The following is an 18,456-nucleotide window of genomic DNA, read 5'->3' on the forward strand; positions in this document are numbered from 1 at the left end:
ATATTTCAACCTAATAAATACATTACCATAAGACAAACCCACAGCTAATATAAATTTCAATAGTGAAAAGCTAAAAGCCGTTCATCTGAGATCAGGAACAAGACAAAGATGCCCACTATTACCACTTACTTCTATTTCACACAGTTATAAGTCCTAGCCACAGCAATAAGAAAAGAAATAAAAGACATACAAATCAGAAACAAGTAAAACTCTATTTGCAGATGACATGATACTATTTGCAGGTTTTCTATATATAGAAAACCCTGCATACAGACTCCACCAAAAAACTATTCGAATAAATTATGAATACAAAATCAATACACAGAAATCTGTTGTGTTTCTATATACTAGTAACAGGAGTTAGGGTTAGGCATCCAAAATTGGAAAGGAAAAAGTAAAATCATCCCTGTGTGCAGATAATATAATCTATTTTTCTTTTTAATCCTTACCCAAGGATACGTTGTCATTGACTTTTAGAGGGAGAGGAAGGGGGCGGAGAAAGAGAGAAACATTGATCAGTTGCCTCCCATACGTGCCCCAACTGGGGATCAAATCCACAACCTAGCCATATGCCCTAACCGGGAATTGAACCCAAAACCTTTTTGGTGTACAGGATGACGTTCCAACTAACTGAGCCACCCGGCCAGGGTGATAATATAATCTTATATGAAGAAAACCCGAGATTCCACACATACAAAAAATTATGAGCTAATAAATGAATTCAGCAAAGTAGCAGGACACAAAGTCAACAAACATCAGTTGCATTTCTATACACTAACAATGAGCAACCTGAAAAAACCAAAAAAATTCCAATTACAATAGCATCAAAAATAATAAAGTACTTACGACTTTACTGATGAGGTAAGAGACTTATACAATGAAAATCATAAAACATTGCTGAAAGACATTAAAGACGAGTAAATGGAAACACACCCCATGTTCATTCAGAGATTGGAAAACAATATTGTTAAGATGACAACACAGTTATGCACCACAATATAGGGAAAATTATAGCACTGAATTCATGTATTAGAAGAGGAAGATCTAAACCAATAATCAAAGTTTCAGCCTTAGGAAACTAGAAAAGGAAGGGAAATTTAAATCTAAAGGAAGTAGGAGAATCTCAGCCTGGGGTTGCCACAGCATATGCTGCTTTTGGGCCCAGTAGTCTGAAGAAAAAAACAAGATAAAAAAAAGGGCACTGGCCGGTGCCTCAGTTTGTTGGAGCATCGTCCCATACACCAAAAGGCTGCAGATTCAGTTCCCGGTCAGGGCAGTACCTAGGTTGCAGGTTTGATATCCGGTCAGGGTGCATATGGGAGGTAACTGATCCATGTTCCTCCCTCCCTCCCTCCCTCCCTCCCTCCCTCCCTCCCTCCCTCCCTCCTTCCCTCCCATCAATAAAAACATATCCTCAGGTGAGGATTAAAAAAATTAAAAAACCCCCAACAACCCAAAAATGCTTTAAAAGTTCTGAGGTGAATCTCTGAAAACGGTTCACTATTCACTGGATCCAGAAAATCCCACAAAATTGTGCAAATTAAGAGGTTCAAATCTTTGTGTTCCCTTTAGAACACTCATTAAGGATATATATACCCAAAAACCCACCAAGCACCTGAAGGATATCACTTTACAGAAGCTGTGAGTGCCAAATCATTGTTAAATGGAGTTGGGAGGGGTGTCAATGCCAAACATTGGGGATGGATGCAGAGTTGGTGACCCAAAAAGAGTGCTGAATTTTTGCTGCACATGCTTAAACATTCAGAAAATAATGCTGAACTTAAGGGTCATTGAACTCATGGCAGGTGAACAAAGCTCCCAAGATGTGATCCTTATAAGAGCTCATGGGTGGGCTGGATTAACCCGTACATAAACTCTCCCTGCCACATTAAGATGATCCTTACTGAGAAAGAGCAGATATTGTTCCTAAACCAGAAGAGAACATTACACAAAGGAAAAAGATATCCCAGAACAAACTGAAAAAACAAAAACTTAAAGCCTGGGAATAAATTCAGCATACAATAAATGTAAAAAAGGAAGTAAAAGAAAGAAGAATTAGAGCAGAAATCAATAAAATTGAAAACAGAAACTCAATAGAGAACAATCAATGAAAGCCAAAACTGGTTCTCTCAAAGTCAAATCCTCTGAAAGATCAACAAAATTGATGTCTCTAGTCAGGCTAAGAAAAAAGAGGACATAAGTTACTAATATCAGAAATGAAAGAAAAAATATCACTACAGATTTCATGAACATTTCAAGGATAATAAAAGAATACTATGAACAACTCTATGTCCACAAATTTGATATCCTAAATAAAATGAACCAATTTCTTAAAGACAAAATCTGCCAAAACTCATGCAAGAAACAGACTGTTTGAATTGGCCTATATCTATTTTAAAAATTGAATCAGTAATTAATAACCTTTCAAAACAGCACCAAGCCAAGGCGGGTTCACTGGTGAATTCTACTAAACATTTAAGAAAAAAATTATACCAATTCTCTACAATGTCTTTCAGAAAACAGAAACAAGGGAATACTTCTTAACTCATTCTATGAGGCCAGCATTATTCTAATTCCAAAACCAGACAAAGGCATTGTAAGAAAACTATAGGCCAATACCTCTTATGAACACAAATGCAAAAACCCTCAACAAAATACTAGCAAATCAAATCCAACGATGTATATAAGAATTATATACCACAACCAAGCTAGATTTATTCACGTATAAAAGTCTGGTTCAATATTTGAAAAGTAATTAATGTAATTCATGACATCAAGAGGTCAAAGGAAAAAGATCATGTAACTATATCAACAGGTACAGAAAAAGCATTTGACAAAACTCAACATCCATTTATGATAAAAATCTCTTAGCATGCTAACAAGAATGGAACTTCCTCAGCTTGAAAATAATATATATATTAAAAAATCTCTAACTAACATCATAGATAATGGTGAGACACTTGAAGCTTTCCCACTAAGATCAGGAACAAGGCAAGGATGTCCTTTCTTACCACCCCTTTTCAACGTCATACTAGAAATACTAGCTAATACAAAAAGACAAGAAATGGAAATAAAAGGTATACAGATTGGGAAGAATTAACTTGGCAACCGCAAAAGAGTGCTAATTTTGCAAACAAAATTCAAAATCCCAAGACACTGAGCCACATCTGAACCTCCTCAGTATTTCTGACCCTTCTCCCCCCACGAAAAAAGAAACAAAATCAATGGCTTCTCTTTTTGATAGTCTCTTTTTTGGAGCTGACTTATAAAGTAAAGGATATTATCATCATCTGTAAAATGGACAGCAGAATTACTGTCAAATTTTTTTATACACACATGCACACACAACATATATATGGGGGAGAGAGAGAACAGTACCTGACGTATTTTTAAATGTTAATCATTATTAAATCTATTATGAATAGTGACAGATCTCTGTATGCAACTACAATTGATAAAAGACAATGTGTACAACCTACAGCATCTCAGTAGAAAGTTCAAGGGTATTAATGGTAGCAAAAAATTAAATGTTACTTACCCATAAGTAGTATGTGAACTGAAGTGCAAAAATAGCAATGCCTTCGTTATCAAAGGATCCAGCTACTGATCGAGAAATGTAGCCTGGTACAATAGCAATAAAACAAGCAGCTAAAAGTCCTGCTCCTTGGTTCCAAAGTTCTCTGGTAAGCAGGAAAGTAGATATAGATGTAAGGCCGCTAAAAGTTGGTGCAAGGAACACACATACATCTCTTATGTGAACTGTTATGTTCAATGTATTTAATATCCAATGGATAAGGCCAGCTGTTATCATTAACCCTGGGTAAACCTAGGAAGAAAAAAAGAAAAAATTTAATGACACATAAAATAAGGTAGCTGAAAACACTAACATAAGTTCTTTATTATTACATACTGTTTACAGTAAGTTTGAGAATAAGATCTCAGAACAGTTTTCCTTCCTTACATGCTTCAAAATTAAATGTACTTGTGGATTGGATACAAAGAAAAAGCTCATATATGGAGAGATACATATTCATATAAAAGAAGATCACATAGAATGATTATTAATGCTGAAAATGTTCTTCAATGGAAAACTGTGGGTAACTTATTAATTCCACTATTTTTTCATTATAAAACAGGGTCCTAGTCTAACTTATCCTTAAGTTTAGGGTTTTAACATGCTCCAGTTTTGCCCATACTTATGTGTATCAAGGAATGAGAAAAGGAGAAAAGATGGAGTAATTAATGTGCAGTATAATTTAAGTGGTATCTATAAATGGTTCTTTCCTCCTTTCAAAGCCAAGATTTGGAAAGCATAGAGTTCTAGCTAGGAAATGAAGGACTAATCAGTTTGTGAACTCAATGATCAAAATATGCAATGAGCCCGGCCGGGAGTGGCTCAGCAGTTGAGCATCGACCTGGGATCCAGGTGATCGGGATTTGATTTCCGGTTGGGGCACACGCCGGGGTTGCGGGCTCAATCCTCAGTCTGGGGTGTGCAGGAGGCGGCCGATCAATGACTCTCTCATCATTGACGTTTCTACCCCCCTCTCTCCCCCTCTCCTTTCCTCTCTCTGAAATCAATAAAGATATATTTAAAAAAAAAAAAGCAATGATCATATTTTGGGACTCCTAGAAGGTTGAGAGTTTTTCTACAACGTAAAATAACAGTTTACTCTTCATCCTCACTCTAAACAGGGAACATAAAACAGTAAGAGGATTCAAAGTAAACAGGATATTTTTGAGCAATTCATCAGTGATTAAAATGTGTCTTTACACGTCCATCCTTAACTAAATCCTAAAAGATTCTTTTCTCTACCACAAAAGCTTCAAAGAATGTCATAAATTTCCTTTCCTAGCTATACTATTTAGAACAGCAAATTCCCCAAGGTCTTTAACCCACTGCCTTGCTTTTTCTCTATCACTTACCACCATTTCCCATACTACTTATTTTACTTAGTTTATTTATTGTCTATTAACTAAACACCCTCACAAGAATATAAGCTTCAGAAGAGCAGGAACATTTTTCCCCAGCACCCAACACAATGACTGACACAAAATAGATGCTCAATACCTATTGAATGTGCAGAAGCAGAATAGAATAAAGGGGCGGGGGGGGAGGGGAGGTGTGGCAACCATCATCATTATAAAAAATTAAAATTTTGTCTCTTTTCACAGGCAATACCAGGTCCCAGAGTATGATTTTGTCAGTCATATTAAATGAACATGAAAATGAATTTGAAAATGCCTCTAAAGATAAGTTAATATATCCATGATCCTATGGCAGACTGAGCTGACACACCAAATACAGCCAAAATACACAGAAATACTGATTGAAAATACAAAAAACAAAACCCTAACCAAACCACACAAAAACCCACCCCACAACAAAAAGGCATATTTAAGCTTTAAAAAAAAGGGAACCTTCCAGATGCCAAAAATAAAGAGGAAGTTCAAATTAGAGGTACCGATGCCATAGAACCCCAAAAAAACACACTCTAGGTCTGATACACACTTTAAGGACTAGAAGTTGGGGGATTATCGCTCAATATATGTATCAAAGAAAAGGCCTAACTCCCAGCACAAAGCCAAGGCCTACTCGTGAAACTAGACAAATTTTTCCCATCATTAGAAACAAATGAGAAATAAGAAACTCATTCATCATATGTGAATACAGATTCCACATTTATAACAACTTCAGGTATAAGAAACCTCAAGCTAACAAATGACCTCAAAAATCTGTCCTTAAAAATGTGAAACCCCTAAGGGCTCCAGCGTAGGCAAGAGAAAGATTCTTATAGGGATGGTTCCTAATACCAGGATACCAAGAATCTCAGAAAATAAGACTCCAGTGAGGATGAATTCAAGATACAAAGTTAAACACAATAAGCAAACTAGGGTTATCAAATACTAATACAATAAGGTGTGTGACAAGATTAGCACCTCAAGAAGGGTAGGTAATAGCCAACTACCACATCTCTTACCATTCAGTATTTTCCTAATTTGCCCTGGAAACCATCATGGCTACTTTCCTTGTATCTTTATCTCTATTTACATCAAGGATAAGTACATGCCTCAAATTGGAAACACATCTTACTATCACAGAAACCATATTCTTTCCAAACACAGAGGGAGCACTTATAGGCCACAAACTAAGTCTCAATAGGTTTCAAAGGAATGAAAATACAGAATCAGAATTTTTCTCTAAACAGAATATATTTGAAATATGAATCAAAACAAGATAACAAGGAAACCCTCTATGCTTAAAAGTTAAATACTAAATAACCCATGAATCAGAAGAAATTATAATGGAAATTAAAATACATTTTGATTTCAATGATAATGAAAATACTATATATCAAACTTACTCAATGTAGCTAAAATACTGATTAGTGGGAAGTTTATGGCTTTAACATGAATACATTAATAACAAAAAAGTTTGGAAATTATTGAGCAAACTTTATCAGAAAGTCAGGAAAAAACACAATAAACTTAAGAATGTGGGAGGAAGGAAATAAATTGAAATTAATACAATAGAAGACAAACATTTAATAGATCATCAATAAAGTCAAAATTTCTTTGGGTTAAGAAATCTAATAAAATTGGTAAACTTCAATACTTGGATTGTTTGTCTTCCACTTGTTGAGTTGTATGAGTTCTTTGTACACTCTGAAAATTAGCCCCTTATCAGATGTATCCTTGGCAAATACGTTCTCCCATACTGTGGGGTTCCTCTGTATTTTGAGGATAATTTCTTTTGCTGTGCATTAGTTTTTTAGTTTGAAGTAGTCCCATTTGTTTATTTTTTCCTTTGTTTCCCTTGCCGTAGGAGATGTATTGGTGACTTTACTGCCCATGTTGTCTTCCAGGATTTTTATGGTTTCGCGACTTAAATTTAAGTCTTTTATCCATTTTGAATTTATTCTTGTGTATGGAGTAAGTTTGTTACCTAGTTTCATTTTTTTGCATGTACCGACCCAATTTTCTCAACACCATTTATTGAAGAGACTATCTTTACTTCATTGTATGCTCTTGCCTCCTTTGTAAAATATTAATTCACCCTACAATCCAATTAAAAAAATGGGCAAAGGACTTGAATAGACACTTCTCCAAAGAAAACATACAGATGGCCAAGAGACATATGAAAAAATGCTCAACACCACTAATTATCAGAAAGATGCAAATTAAAACCACAATGAGATATCACTTCACACCTGTCAGAATGGCTACCATCAACAAATGACATGCGCTGGTGAAGATGTAGAGAAAGGGGAATCCAGGTACACTGCTGGTGGAATGCAGGCTAGTGCAGCCACATAAGGCTCCTCAAAAAATTAAAAATGGAACTGCCTTTAGACCCAGTGATCCCACTTCTAGGAATATATCCTAAGAATCCTGAAACACTAATCAGGAAGAATTTATGCACCCCTATGTTCATAGCAGCACAGTTTACAATAACTAAGATCTGGAAACAACCCAAGTTTCCATCAGCAGATAAGTAGGTAAAAATGCTGTGGGACATTTACACCATGGAATACAATGCAGCTGCAAAGAAGGATCTCTTACCCTTTGGTACAGTATGGATGGACCTGGAGAATATTATGCTAAGCGAAATAAGCCAGGCAGAGAAAGACAAATATCACATGATCTCACTCATATGTGGCATCTAAAGAACATAATAAACTGATGAACAAATAGATTGAGAGACACAGAAGCATGGAACAGACTAACGAATCTCCGAGGGAAGGTGGGGGTGGGGTGGGGAGAGATTAACTAAAGAATTTACATGCATATATGCATAGCCCACAGACAATAGTGTCGTGAAGGCCTGGGGTGAGTAGGTGCAGGGTGGAAGGAGTCAAGGGGGGAAAAAGGGACATCTATAATATTTTCAACAATAAAGTAAAAAAAGAAAAAACCCACAATATAAACATGCATGTCTCCCCAATAGGTGTCGTCTTTCACTTCCTCTTAAATATTCTCCCTACATCACAAATACTAAAAATATTTTCCCTGAAGTCATCTTCTGAATATAATAATTCCCCGTGAACTATGACTGATATTCAGTTCCTAGAGTAATTTAGGACAGATCTGGGACACAAGCACACAAATAATCTGAACTAAGGATACAGGATAACAAGAGATCCCCATCCCCTCACAGCCTTCACCATTTGTCAGAAATAGTGGTAGTGTGAGATAACACAAAAACAGGTAGGGATGTGAGGGGTGGGGGTGGAATAGTGTCAAGAAAAGAGATTTAGAAAATTAACTCTGGCTAATCAGCCACAGAACATTTCATTAGTTAACTATACAAAGTTTTCAAGAATCCTCATCATCTTAGCAGTTTATGAATTACTCAACTATAAAATTTTATGGTATGAACATAAATAACTGCAAATATACTTACAGTACCACCTACTATTCTTCCTAGTGGATACCATGCTCTTTCATCAAACCAATTTAAAAATTCATAGAACCCATGAGATGCAAGATGATGTGTTGATCTATAGTTAAACCTGGAGAAAACAAGAAAAAAAGAATTATTACAAAACTGCTTCCTACAAACAGTTCTTTCTAATATTATACTTTAAATATAAGTGTCTTTACAGTTAAGTCTATGGCTATATAAATATATATTTTATAGCAATTTTCCTCAAACTTGAATAACAAATTATTTTCCAAGAAATAGGCTCATTCCTCTAATATGACTAAAAGCAAAGTACCTCCTACTCCAATGACTACCAACCAGTTATGCTCAATGTCTACAAAACTACTAATGCTCAAGTTAACATTTGGCCATTGCTTGGGGTACAAATGGTACACAGCTGCATTTGAGTAAAAAAACTGGGTGAGAGTACATAAAATTCACCAAATGGTCAAAGAGGTCAATGGCTCTCAAAAAATTAAGAACTACTGGCAGAAGATATCACCAAAATGAAAGGAGCACATTTGACAGTCACATTCAATCCTAAAACCCTAAAAATTACAGGCTAAAGAATATATCACAATAGTACTAAAGCCATAAGAATAAAATTATAATAGTACTGTGTAACAGCAATGGAAGACATAAGACAAATAGGAAGAAATGAAAATGAAAAAACCACAGCCCAAACCACAAACAGAAGTAAACTGCAAACCATATTTCATTTACAGCAGCTATGGGGGGCAGGAGAAAATCCTTCAGAAATCCTCAGAGTAATGGCATTAGGAACAACTAGCCAGGCAGGTGGATCCCCTTCCCCTACCATTGCCAAGCAAGGAAGTGTCTGCACTACATATGTTCACAAGTGAATCAAAAAGCAGAACAATGCTGTACAGAAAGAACATGAAAAGGAAATCCTTATATCCAATATTAGTTTGATATATCCTTCCCAGCAGCAAGTCACGACTCTCCTTCCCACAATCACTAGCTCTAATAAGTAAGCACTGTTGCATTTTTAGACAGACTTGATCAAATACCAACAAAAAAAGCACACACTCAAAAATCAAACATTTGAGAAAAGTGAGCAACATAAAAGCTAAGTATCAAAATCAACTAATGGAAAACTTAATAACATAGGAAACAGAAATAAGAATATCATCAGGGGGCTAAGATAAGCAACAGTGACCAGAAAGGAAGTATAACCTAGAGGTTAAGAGTGAAGGTGTTAGAATCATATTGCCTGGCTTTGAATCTTAGTTCTACACTTTACTAGCTTTGTGACCTTGGTTAGGAAAATGACTTATATTCTCTGTACTCTAGTTTCTTCATCTGTAAAAGAGGGATAACAACAGCACCTACATCATAAGGTAGCTGATGAGTAAAAATATAAAGTCTCTAAAGCACTTGAAGGCTACTGCTACTATTATTATAAAATAAAGACCTATGATAAAAGAAACATACATCTGAGGGTCAAAAATGATTGTCAAGATAAACAAGACAGGCTAAATAGTAAAAAGTTCAAAAATGAAAAGTATTTTGAGAACTGATGTCAGCAAGGTCGCATAGTAGCAGACACCAGTCTTCATCCCACCCACCCACCAAGAGAAAAGGAAACAGACAGCTATCCATTAAGGAAAATATCCCTGGGAAGGTTCAAGTGTATATTTAAGATCCTACAGCAGCACAATGAAGCAAAAGATGGAGAATAGCCACACAGAAACTATTGGTAGGGGGAAAGGCTTAGCTGAGACATCTGAAGACAGGTATGAACAAAGAAGGGAGGAGGCTATCAGTATCAGCCACGTGGTAGGTGCCATCATAGCCCCTGTGCATAAGCATGGGTACACTTTATTTTCCAAGAGTTGCTACCTTTCATTTCTCTTCCACCCAACACAGGCTTGTTTTACGCCAACCCCTCTTGCCATCATAGACAAGCTTGCCACATAAATATTACACTACTTTGGGACAATGTCTAATGATAACATGAAAATAATGTATACTATCATTTGTGTATCTGATGTATCAAAAAGAAAGGAGAAAGAATAGGAAAGTATTTTTTCTCACAGAATTTTTCCTTCATATTTTTAACCAGGAACAGGAACTAGGAATTTCTATTTGATCTAAAAAAAGCCATTCATTTTTATAAGACAGATGTTATGCATGGTTCAAAAACTCATCTGATAGAAAGCAAAGTCTCGGTTCTCATGAAAAGAGAAAAAGATTGCAAGACAGATATGTTAACATGTTAATTCTGTTGATCCTATTGGCCATTATTGTAACATCTTCCAAGAGATAGTCTTCTTTACTAATCATCACCAAAATCTATCAGTATTTTGATTTGAACAAATTACTTATGAGATTTAAAGTTTAACAATTAGTTCTGCATCTCTTCCTCTTTCCTGTTATTAAGTATTTTCTAATAACATAGAAATTAAGTGTGGTTGTTTCTGTTTTATCAAATTTAAAAGTAACATTTTTACTCTTTATCCCATTTTCCTTACATCTTGAAGCAGTCTTGTCACTGACAAGTGAGAAAATTATTCGTGTATCAATTTCATAAATGAAAAAAATCTATATAAGACTTATTTTGTCTGTCTTAAGAAGTCATTCTCCCTCTTTCTCTTTCTGAAGGAAAAATGCCAAAAATCTGTAGTGGTGGGAAATTTGTAGTTCCTGTTGGATTTCACTTAGATTCAAGTAAGATATTATACTATGTAAAAGCAGAGCCTCCACCCTAAGTAAATCAATGGAAGCTTACCTTCTTCATTACATACTTTTAATACTTAACTATTTCAATTAGTCTCTTTTCCCTCTAGCATTAATCTAGGTTTTACATAAAAGAAAAAGGCTTTTCCTATTTCTTCAAATATAGTAGCAAAAACTGTAGTATGAAAACACAAGGAAGAAAAGCGGTCTTTTAATAAAGATATTGGCTTTATAGAAAAGATCGACTTTTCTAATTTCAGAGTTCCACATTGCTTCCTATGACCTCTGTTTAACTATGATCGGCTTTATTAAAATAAGAAAATCTATGTTAAGCTATATAAAAACTTGGCTCTTCCCTAAAGGAGACCATCTGAAAACCAAACTTCCAAATAAAACACACCTCGCTGAGACACAGTACCAAAGCCAAGCACCTCAAGGTATGTACTGTAATTTCTGTCCCTGAAACTGACCTGTCCATTTTTCTCTTCTCATTTAATGCTGACTTTTCTGCTCTACTTCATGCTTTAGAATTGGTAGGAAGTCTAAATATAATTTTTTAGACTTATCCTCACAAATATCTCAGTATATTAGTACTTCCAAGATAAATTTGCTTTATTCAACCTCTACAGATTATGATCCAGCAAATAAACTTCCGGAAACTCAGATTCTCCGAATCACAGTTCTCTCAATAGCAGATATCTTACTTGATCTCAGAGAAAGTATAGAGTCTTCACACCAACACTGTGAACTATGCCTTCACTGGGAACTTCTTTCAAACCAGCATACTAAATAAACAGCATGAATTTATTTATTAGGCTCCATCCTAAGTGAATAGTAATAACAAAAATAAATAGTGAACATTTAATGAGTGCTTATTATGAATTAGATACTGTTCTAATAAGTACCTTTAGTTCATTTAATCTGCATGACAACTTACTGAGATGGTTTGGTTTGGTCTCTAGGCAAAGATGAATGAGTCGATCTTCCTATAGTTAGCATTAAGCACAGTGCCTGGCATATATTAAGTTCAATGAATGTTTGTTAAAGTGCCACTGAACACTTTATGTATGACCCAATTTTAAAACATTTACCCACAAATGTCCCAAGTAAAGTGACTTAGTGCTAGTGTGAGGTTATGAATTGTGTAAAACATTTTAACTCCCACTCTAAAATAAACTACTCATTCTACAGAAATGTACTATTCAAGTAGAAGGTAATAAAAGTAGTGTAATTGGTTTAATTAAATTTTCATTGTTTGAACACTCCATATACTTTAGTCAATGCTATCTGAGTTCCTCTTTATGTTCTGGCCTCTAAAGTCTTTCATCTTCTATATCACTCATAACACCATTCAGAGTTATATATAGAAATGAAAAACATCTGCTGCAGCCAAATGAATTTTTGTTCTACTTTTAAAAAAAATTAGTCTGAATAAGGGTTTAATTCCCACAATTACCAATCTCAGCACTTGATGTTGCCCTAACCTAAAACTATCCACACACCACATTTCTTACTATATTCTGGCCAAGGGGGTCTTATTTTTGTCCCTTCAATATGCCAAACTTATTCTTGCTTGGTGGAATGCTCTTAATTCAGATCTTCACAAGGCTAGCTAACTCACTATCAAACTGTCTTAATTCGCAAATCACATCAAAAAGGCCTCTTTCACTTCCACATCTATAGTGGTAGCCCCATTCCAGACACTAGCTAGCACATTTTTTTTTAAGAGCCTTTATCACTAACTAAAATTATCTTGATCATTTTTTGTTTACATGTTTGCCTGCCAGAAAATAAATTCCATTACAACAGAGACCCTGTATATATATCCAAACACTTGGTGATATGCCTGGAACATACTTACCACACAATAATTATTTGTTAAATAATCTGAATGTTGAAGGTACCATTAGTACTAAAAACACTGCTCTACCATAGTTCACATATGCAATCAAAGCCTTTAAAAAAAAAAAAAAAATCAGTGCTTTTTAAAATTCTAAAATCTATACGTGCAGCCACAAAGTATCAGATTTTTACATTCCTAAAAATTTTGCTAAGAAATATATATTTTCCCCTACAAAATTGGTATTATAATTGAGAACAAGCATTTCTGGCCAGAGGCTCCATAACAAAAATTAGGCTTATTGAAGGTAGAAGTTCATCTTCATCATTCTTACATCTATGTCTGAGACGGTTTGAAACCCAGAAGAGGCCAGTCTGTGGAACCCAGCAATTACAATTTAGTTCTGCCACCGAAAAGTTCAGAAAAAATCGTAAAAACAATGAAAAAATGAAGGGCACCAACTCAAATCATATCAAATACACTTTTACAATATTCAGCACAGGTAAACAACTCAATACGGAGTAATTTCTTGCTGACCTTAAAAGTTTATGTTTCTAAAAAGTTGGCAAAACCATCAACTGGCAATGAAAAAAAAATCATAAAAAAAACAGAGGGAGAAACAGGGTTTTTCATCTTTCTGGAGAAAAAGTCTCAGAGAATCTGATGAAAATATGAACTCTCTCACCAGAATATACATAAAAATTCTGAAGAATTTTGAATTTATTTTTAGAAGACCCCCCCCCAACACATAATTCAAAATAGAAAGGCACTGCTTTTTAGCAGTGAAAACTGCTCCGAGGTACCGTCTTCAATAGTTCAGAAAAAACTACACTTGAAATTGAGACTATACTTATTTTTCAAGCTTCTGACCCAGCCGTTAAATCACTTAAAATTTAATATTACTTCATCAAGGAAAATAGTAACACCACCACCACAAGGAACAGCACTAGTTAATTAAGTGCTATGTAACCACCTGGTTCTTTTTCAAATTACTGCCGAGCTTAAGGCCTTTTCGTATCAAAAAAGTAGAACGATAGGGTCTCCTTTCTTTGCCCTATATTTCAAGAAATTAAGGAGAGATGGCAGGATGCAATTCAGAAGAAAATAGGATAATTGTTTAGCTTTCATTTGTTTAAGAGTAATAACATAAAATAAACTTCACATTTTTATTAGAAATCTGATTTTAAAATTTTGCTATACAAATATATAAACACTGACCTATATCAAACCATAGTTGGCAAAGTTATAGAGATTACTCTACAAACACTTAAACAGATGTCTTTTGTGCATTCTAGAACAGAAAAACCTAGAAGATGCATAAAGAAAAACTCTGAATACAAGATTCTGTTACATGCAAATAATTTTCTTTAAAAATGCAACCAAAAAATATGGATACCAACTTATGAATAAATTATAGTTTACAAATAACTTTTGACTCACTGCCAATAAGCCTGGGCATTATACATATAAGTATACAGTCTAAGAGCCAAAGGTAAACTTGGTCCCTGACCTTATGAAGCTGACAATCTTGCAGGAGGGACAGGCAATAAGCAAATACAAGGGGAAAAGGGAACAGACAGGATAAAGGACACCTGACATTTTTTTCCCCCATTTAAGAAATCTGAAGTACAATTTACATGCATTAAAATACATCACCCTCATTGATTCAATGAGTTTTGATAATTTTATACATAAACTATCACCTCAGAAAGTTCCCACATGCACTTTTCCAGTCACTTCCACACACACCCAATACTTCTGAATTCTTTCACCATAGATTCATTTGTTCTTGGATTGAATATAAATGAATCATAGATTCTACTTTCTAAGATGTCTGGCTTCTTTCACTCAACATAATGTTTTTGAGATTTATTCACGTAGCATCAGTTTGTTCCTTTTTTGTTGCTGAGTAGTACTCCATTTTATGAATATGACAATTCATTCTCCTTTCAAAATACATGAGTTGTTTCCAGTTAAGGCAATAAATAATAAGGTTGTACATTCTTGTTCTTATAAAATATAAAAGAGCATTCCTATAAGTCTTTTTTGAGGACATGTGTTTTCAATTTTTGGGGTAAATATTTAGCAATTCCACCCCTAGTTATAGAGTACACATATATTTAAAAATATTAAATAGCTCTCCAAAGTACACTCCCACCAGTATAAGAGTTCTACTTACTCTCTATCAAGTTTTTTTATTTTTTCAGAGTCCACCAGCACTGTGCAGTGTACCAGGAACACTAGTATACAGGACAGACCTGTCCTTCTAAAGCTCTCATGGAAGGCTTTTACAAATGACACCTAACAAAAACCTTACTGGGCTGTTCAGCAAAAAGGCAGGAAAGAATAGAAGTAGTCTCCAAAGAACATGTGCAAGGGCTAAGAAAGGCAGATAGATCATTTTCATAACACTAACAGAAAATAAACCTAGGTCAAATTTTTGATGGCAAAAATATGCTTTGAAAAACAAATGAGGAAGCAACCTAGAAATAGTAAGTTTTTAAAAGTTGACTGTCTTAAAACTATATTTGTATTTAATTCTCTATGTTCTCATAGTGTCATGTTTTTTCACTGCATTTGTCATTCTTAACTGTTCCAAGTCTAGATCCCAAGTCCCAAGACTAGAATCCTATAGATTTGGACTCACCCAAATCCTATAGATTTACCACCTGGCAAATACATAACATTCAGAGATGGAAAAGGTTAATTAAGGGCATTTGTATAGTTTTCTATTGCTGCGTAACAAATTACAACAAACTTAATGGCTTAAGACGACATACATTCATCATCTCATGGTTTTCATGGATCAGAAGTCCAGTGCAGCTTAACTATATCCCCTGCTTAGGGTCTCACATGACTACAATCAAAGTGTCTCCAGAGTTGGGTTTTTATTTGAAGGCTGAATTAGGGTAATAATTTACTTCCAAGCTCACTTAGGTTACTGATAGAATCCATTTCCTTGATGCTGGCTGTTGGTTGAAGCCTCATATAGGCTGCCTGCAGTTCCTTGCCAAGTGGACTTCAACAACATGGCTGCTTAATTCATAACTCCAGCAAGGGGAGACTGGACAAAGTCCAGTGGTAAGATAAAGTTTTATATAACATAACATAATCATGGAAGCTACATCACACCACTCTAGCTTCTGTCCAATCCTCTATTCTTCAAACAGACAGGCTCTTTCAAAAATAATTCATTCTATGAAAAGATTTATACAGTCAATTATAACTCTCCAAGTTTGTTTGCAAAGTACAGTGTTATAAGATTTTACAAAATTAGCCAGGTTAATTCACCTAGTAAATGAGAAGGCAACTAGTGCCATCAACAGAAATTACCAGTTATGGATGCCAATGTAAGTGTAAGAGAATTAAGAAATAAAAAAAAGGAATAGAATTCCAGAAGGAGAAAATAAAAACAGAAATGAAGAGCACAGTGTTAGAACACCAGTGATTACATCCAGGATTAAAGGTTTTCTTCTGTTCCTTCTCTTCTCCTTTACCCTGTCACTAGGAACTCTCGGACTACATAAGGTACCAGATATACAGAAGTCCCATTAGTTGGCATACTTCATACATACACAAAATTCAGCACTAATAGAAACAGAAAACAACCAAGGTATAAGAAAAGTACAAAGCAGCTAAGGCCACAAACTATACCTTTTATTAGATGGCAGGATCAAAAACAAGCCAGACATGCTAATTAAATAAGTACACCAGATAGAAAAAAATCCAGTCTACTAAGACTCTTAAAACTATCTAAATCCAATCCTGCCACATGATACATATGAACACTGTCTAATCATATTAAACACAAAGCTAACTTTATTACTTCAACTCTGGAAACTCATATGTGAGGATATATTCAAGCCTAGTGTGATTACAGAGATTCATATCAATGTTTAAGTAACAGCAAAACAATAGAATTTCAAAGGATTATTAATGATACAGAATAAGAAGTAATTTGTTTTACTAGGTCAATTCTGAAGTTTGAAAAGACCTACAAATACACAGATTAACCGCTGCCATACCACCCAATTACCATTACTCATTTACATATAAGCAGTTCCAACTGGGTGCAAAGACTACTCTCACTACTCTCTCTCCTCTTACAACTGATGGATAGGTCATTCTGATTTCAAGATCTTTCATAAGCAGACAGCAGGTTGTATGTATCAGATTGACAAACTACTTGTTTTCACTCTACTTTAGAGCAGCACATGGAAGAAAACAAAGGTTATTATTCAAAAGCTGAAAACATCCTGCAGACCTCTTAGAGCTTCTCTATACCCTCCCACTTAAGCTAAGGTGCATTACATATCAAATGATATTAAATTCATAAGAACACAGAGAGCAAAACTTCTTCCAAATACATATTAATTGAAAACAAGATCACTATTTTAGTCTTATCTCTTAACCTTTGCCTTAACTGGCAGTGACACCTATCAATTTCCATAAGTATCCATTTGAAAAAGGAGGGAGCCTCTTCTCTTTTATAATAAAAGATACTTAAACTAATTGGGGGAAAAAGGAAAGAACAATAAGAAGCTGGCACCAAAAAATTACATCAAAATAAGAGGTTGATATAAGTGTCCTAGTGATGCTCAAAAATAAATAAATAAATAAAAATCTAGGATTTTTTGCTTGGTTAAATCCAATACAGATTGAAATCTAAAAATCCTAGACAAAAGGCAGCTAACATGTGCTTGTATGTATTTTTTCTCGCTACATAGGACACACACGTGTATGTAATACACGTTTAAGTTAGGCACACATTCATGTATTATAGAAACAAGATCTCCAACAAATGTTACATATAAACATGTTATATCTACATTTACTTATTATTAGGTTAGATTATTATCTAACTTACTGACATTATATAATAATTACATAAGTAAAATTTCCAACTAACAAGCATTATATAAATATATATTATCATACATATATTTAAGTCAGGACACATATTCACATACTACAGAAATAAGATTTCCAACTAATAAACATTATATGTAGTAATAATATCCAATTATTATATAGTAATAGTATCTCATAATTTGCTATGATTAAAGAACCAGAATTGTTTGGCCAACTAATAAGCTCATAAGAGAAATGAACATCATTCGGGCCTGGGCAATGACATCAAGAGATAAACTAAAATAAAACAATCACTCAAAATAAGCTTCTCTGGACATCTTAAGTTTTAAGATTTAAGGGGGGGCATATTCATAAGTTACAGAGCAATGTTAAAATCTGACATATTACTAAGTACTGAAGACCTGGGTGTCAAAATACTCAACTTAGTCACCAAAATAAATTGGTGGGATGGTATAAATGAACACTCATTTGTTTGGTTTTGAAAAATACATATGCTCCCAGTATAATATGGATATACTTGATGTTCACAAAAATTATGTTACTTTTTAAAAAAGATTTCAAACCTGCCAGACTGTCAGTGCTAATTATAGCTCTATGACTTTGAGAAAGTCACTTAGTA

The 18,456-nt window shown here is 34.6% G+C and overlaps 1 protein-coding gene across 2 annotated transcripts in view; it reads right to left on the reverse strand.

Moving 5' to 3' along the window:
• Positions 1–18,456, reverse strand: part of STT3B (STT3 oligosaccharyltransferase complex catalytic subunit B) — a 78,312-nt gene that overhangs the window by 47,250 nt on the left and 12,606 nt on the right. For both annotated transcript variants that reach the window (XR_015715696.1, XM_087824900.1), the window contains exons 2-3: positions 8,405–8,513; positions 3,539–3,826 (exon numbers count right to left, since the gene is read on the reverse strand). Coding sequence is in view for 1 of the 2 variants with exons in the window: in XM_087824900.1 (XP_087681026.1) it covers positions 3,539–3,826; positions 8,405–8,513 (397 nt within the window). In the remaining variant the exon portion in view is untranslated. The remainder of the gene's footprint in view (positions 1–3,538; positions 3,827–8,404; positions 8,514–18,456) is intronic.

Source organism: Miniopterus natalensis, chromosome 15, assembly GCF_054644295.1.
Source record: "Miniopterus natalensis isolate mMinNat1 chromosome 15, mMinNat1.hap1, whole genome shotgun sequence".
NCBI classification, from domain to species: Eukaryota; Metazoa; Chordata; class Mammalia; order Chiroptera; family Miniopteridae; genus Miniopterus; species Miniopterus natalensis.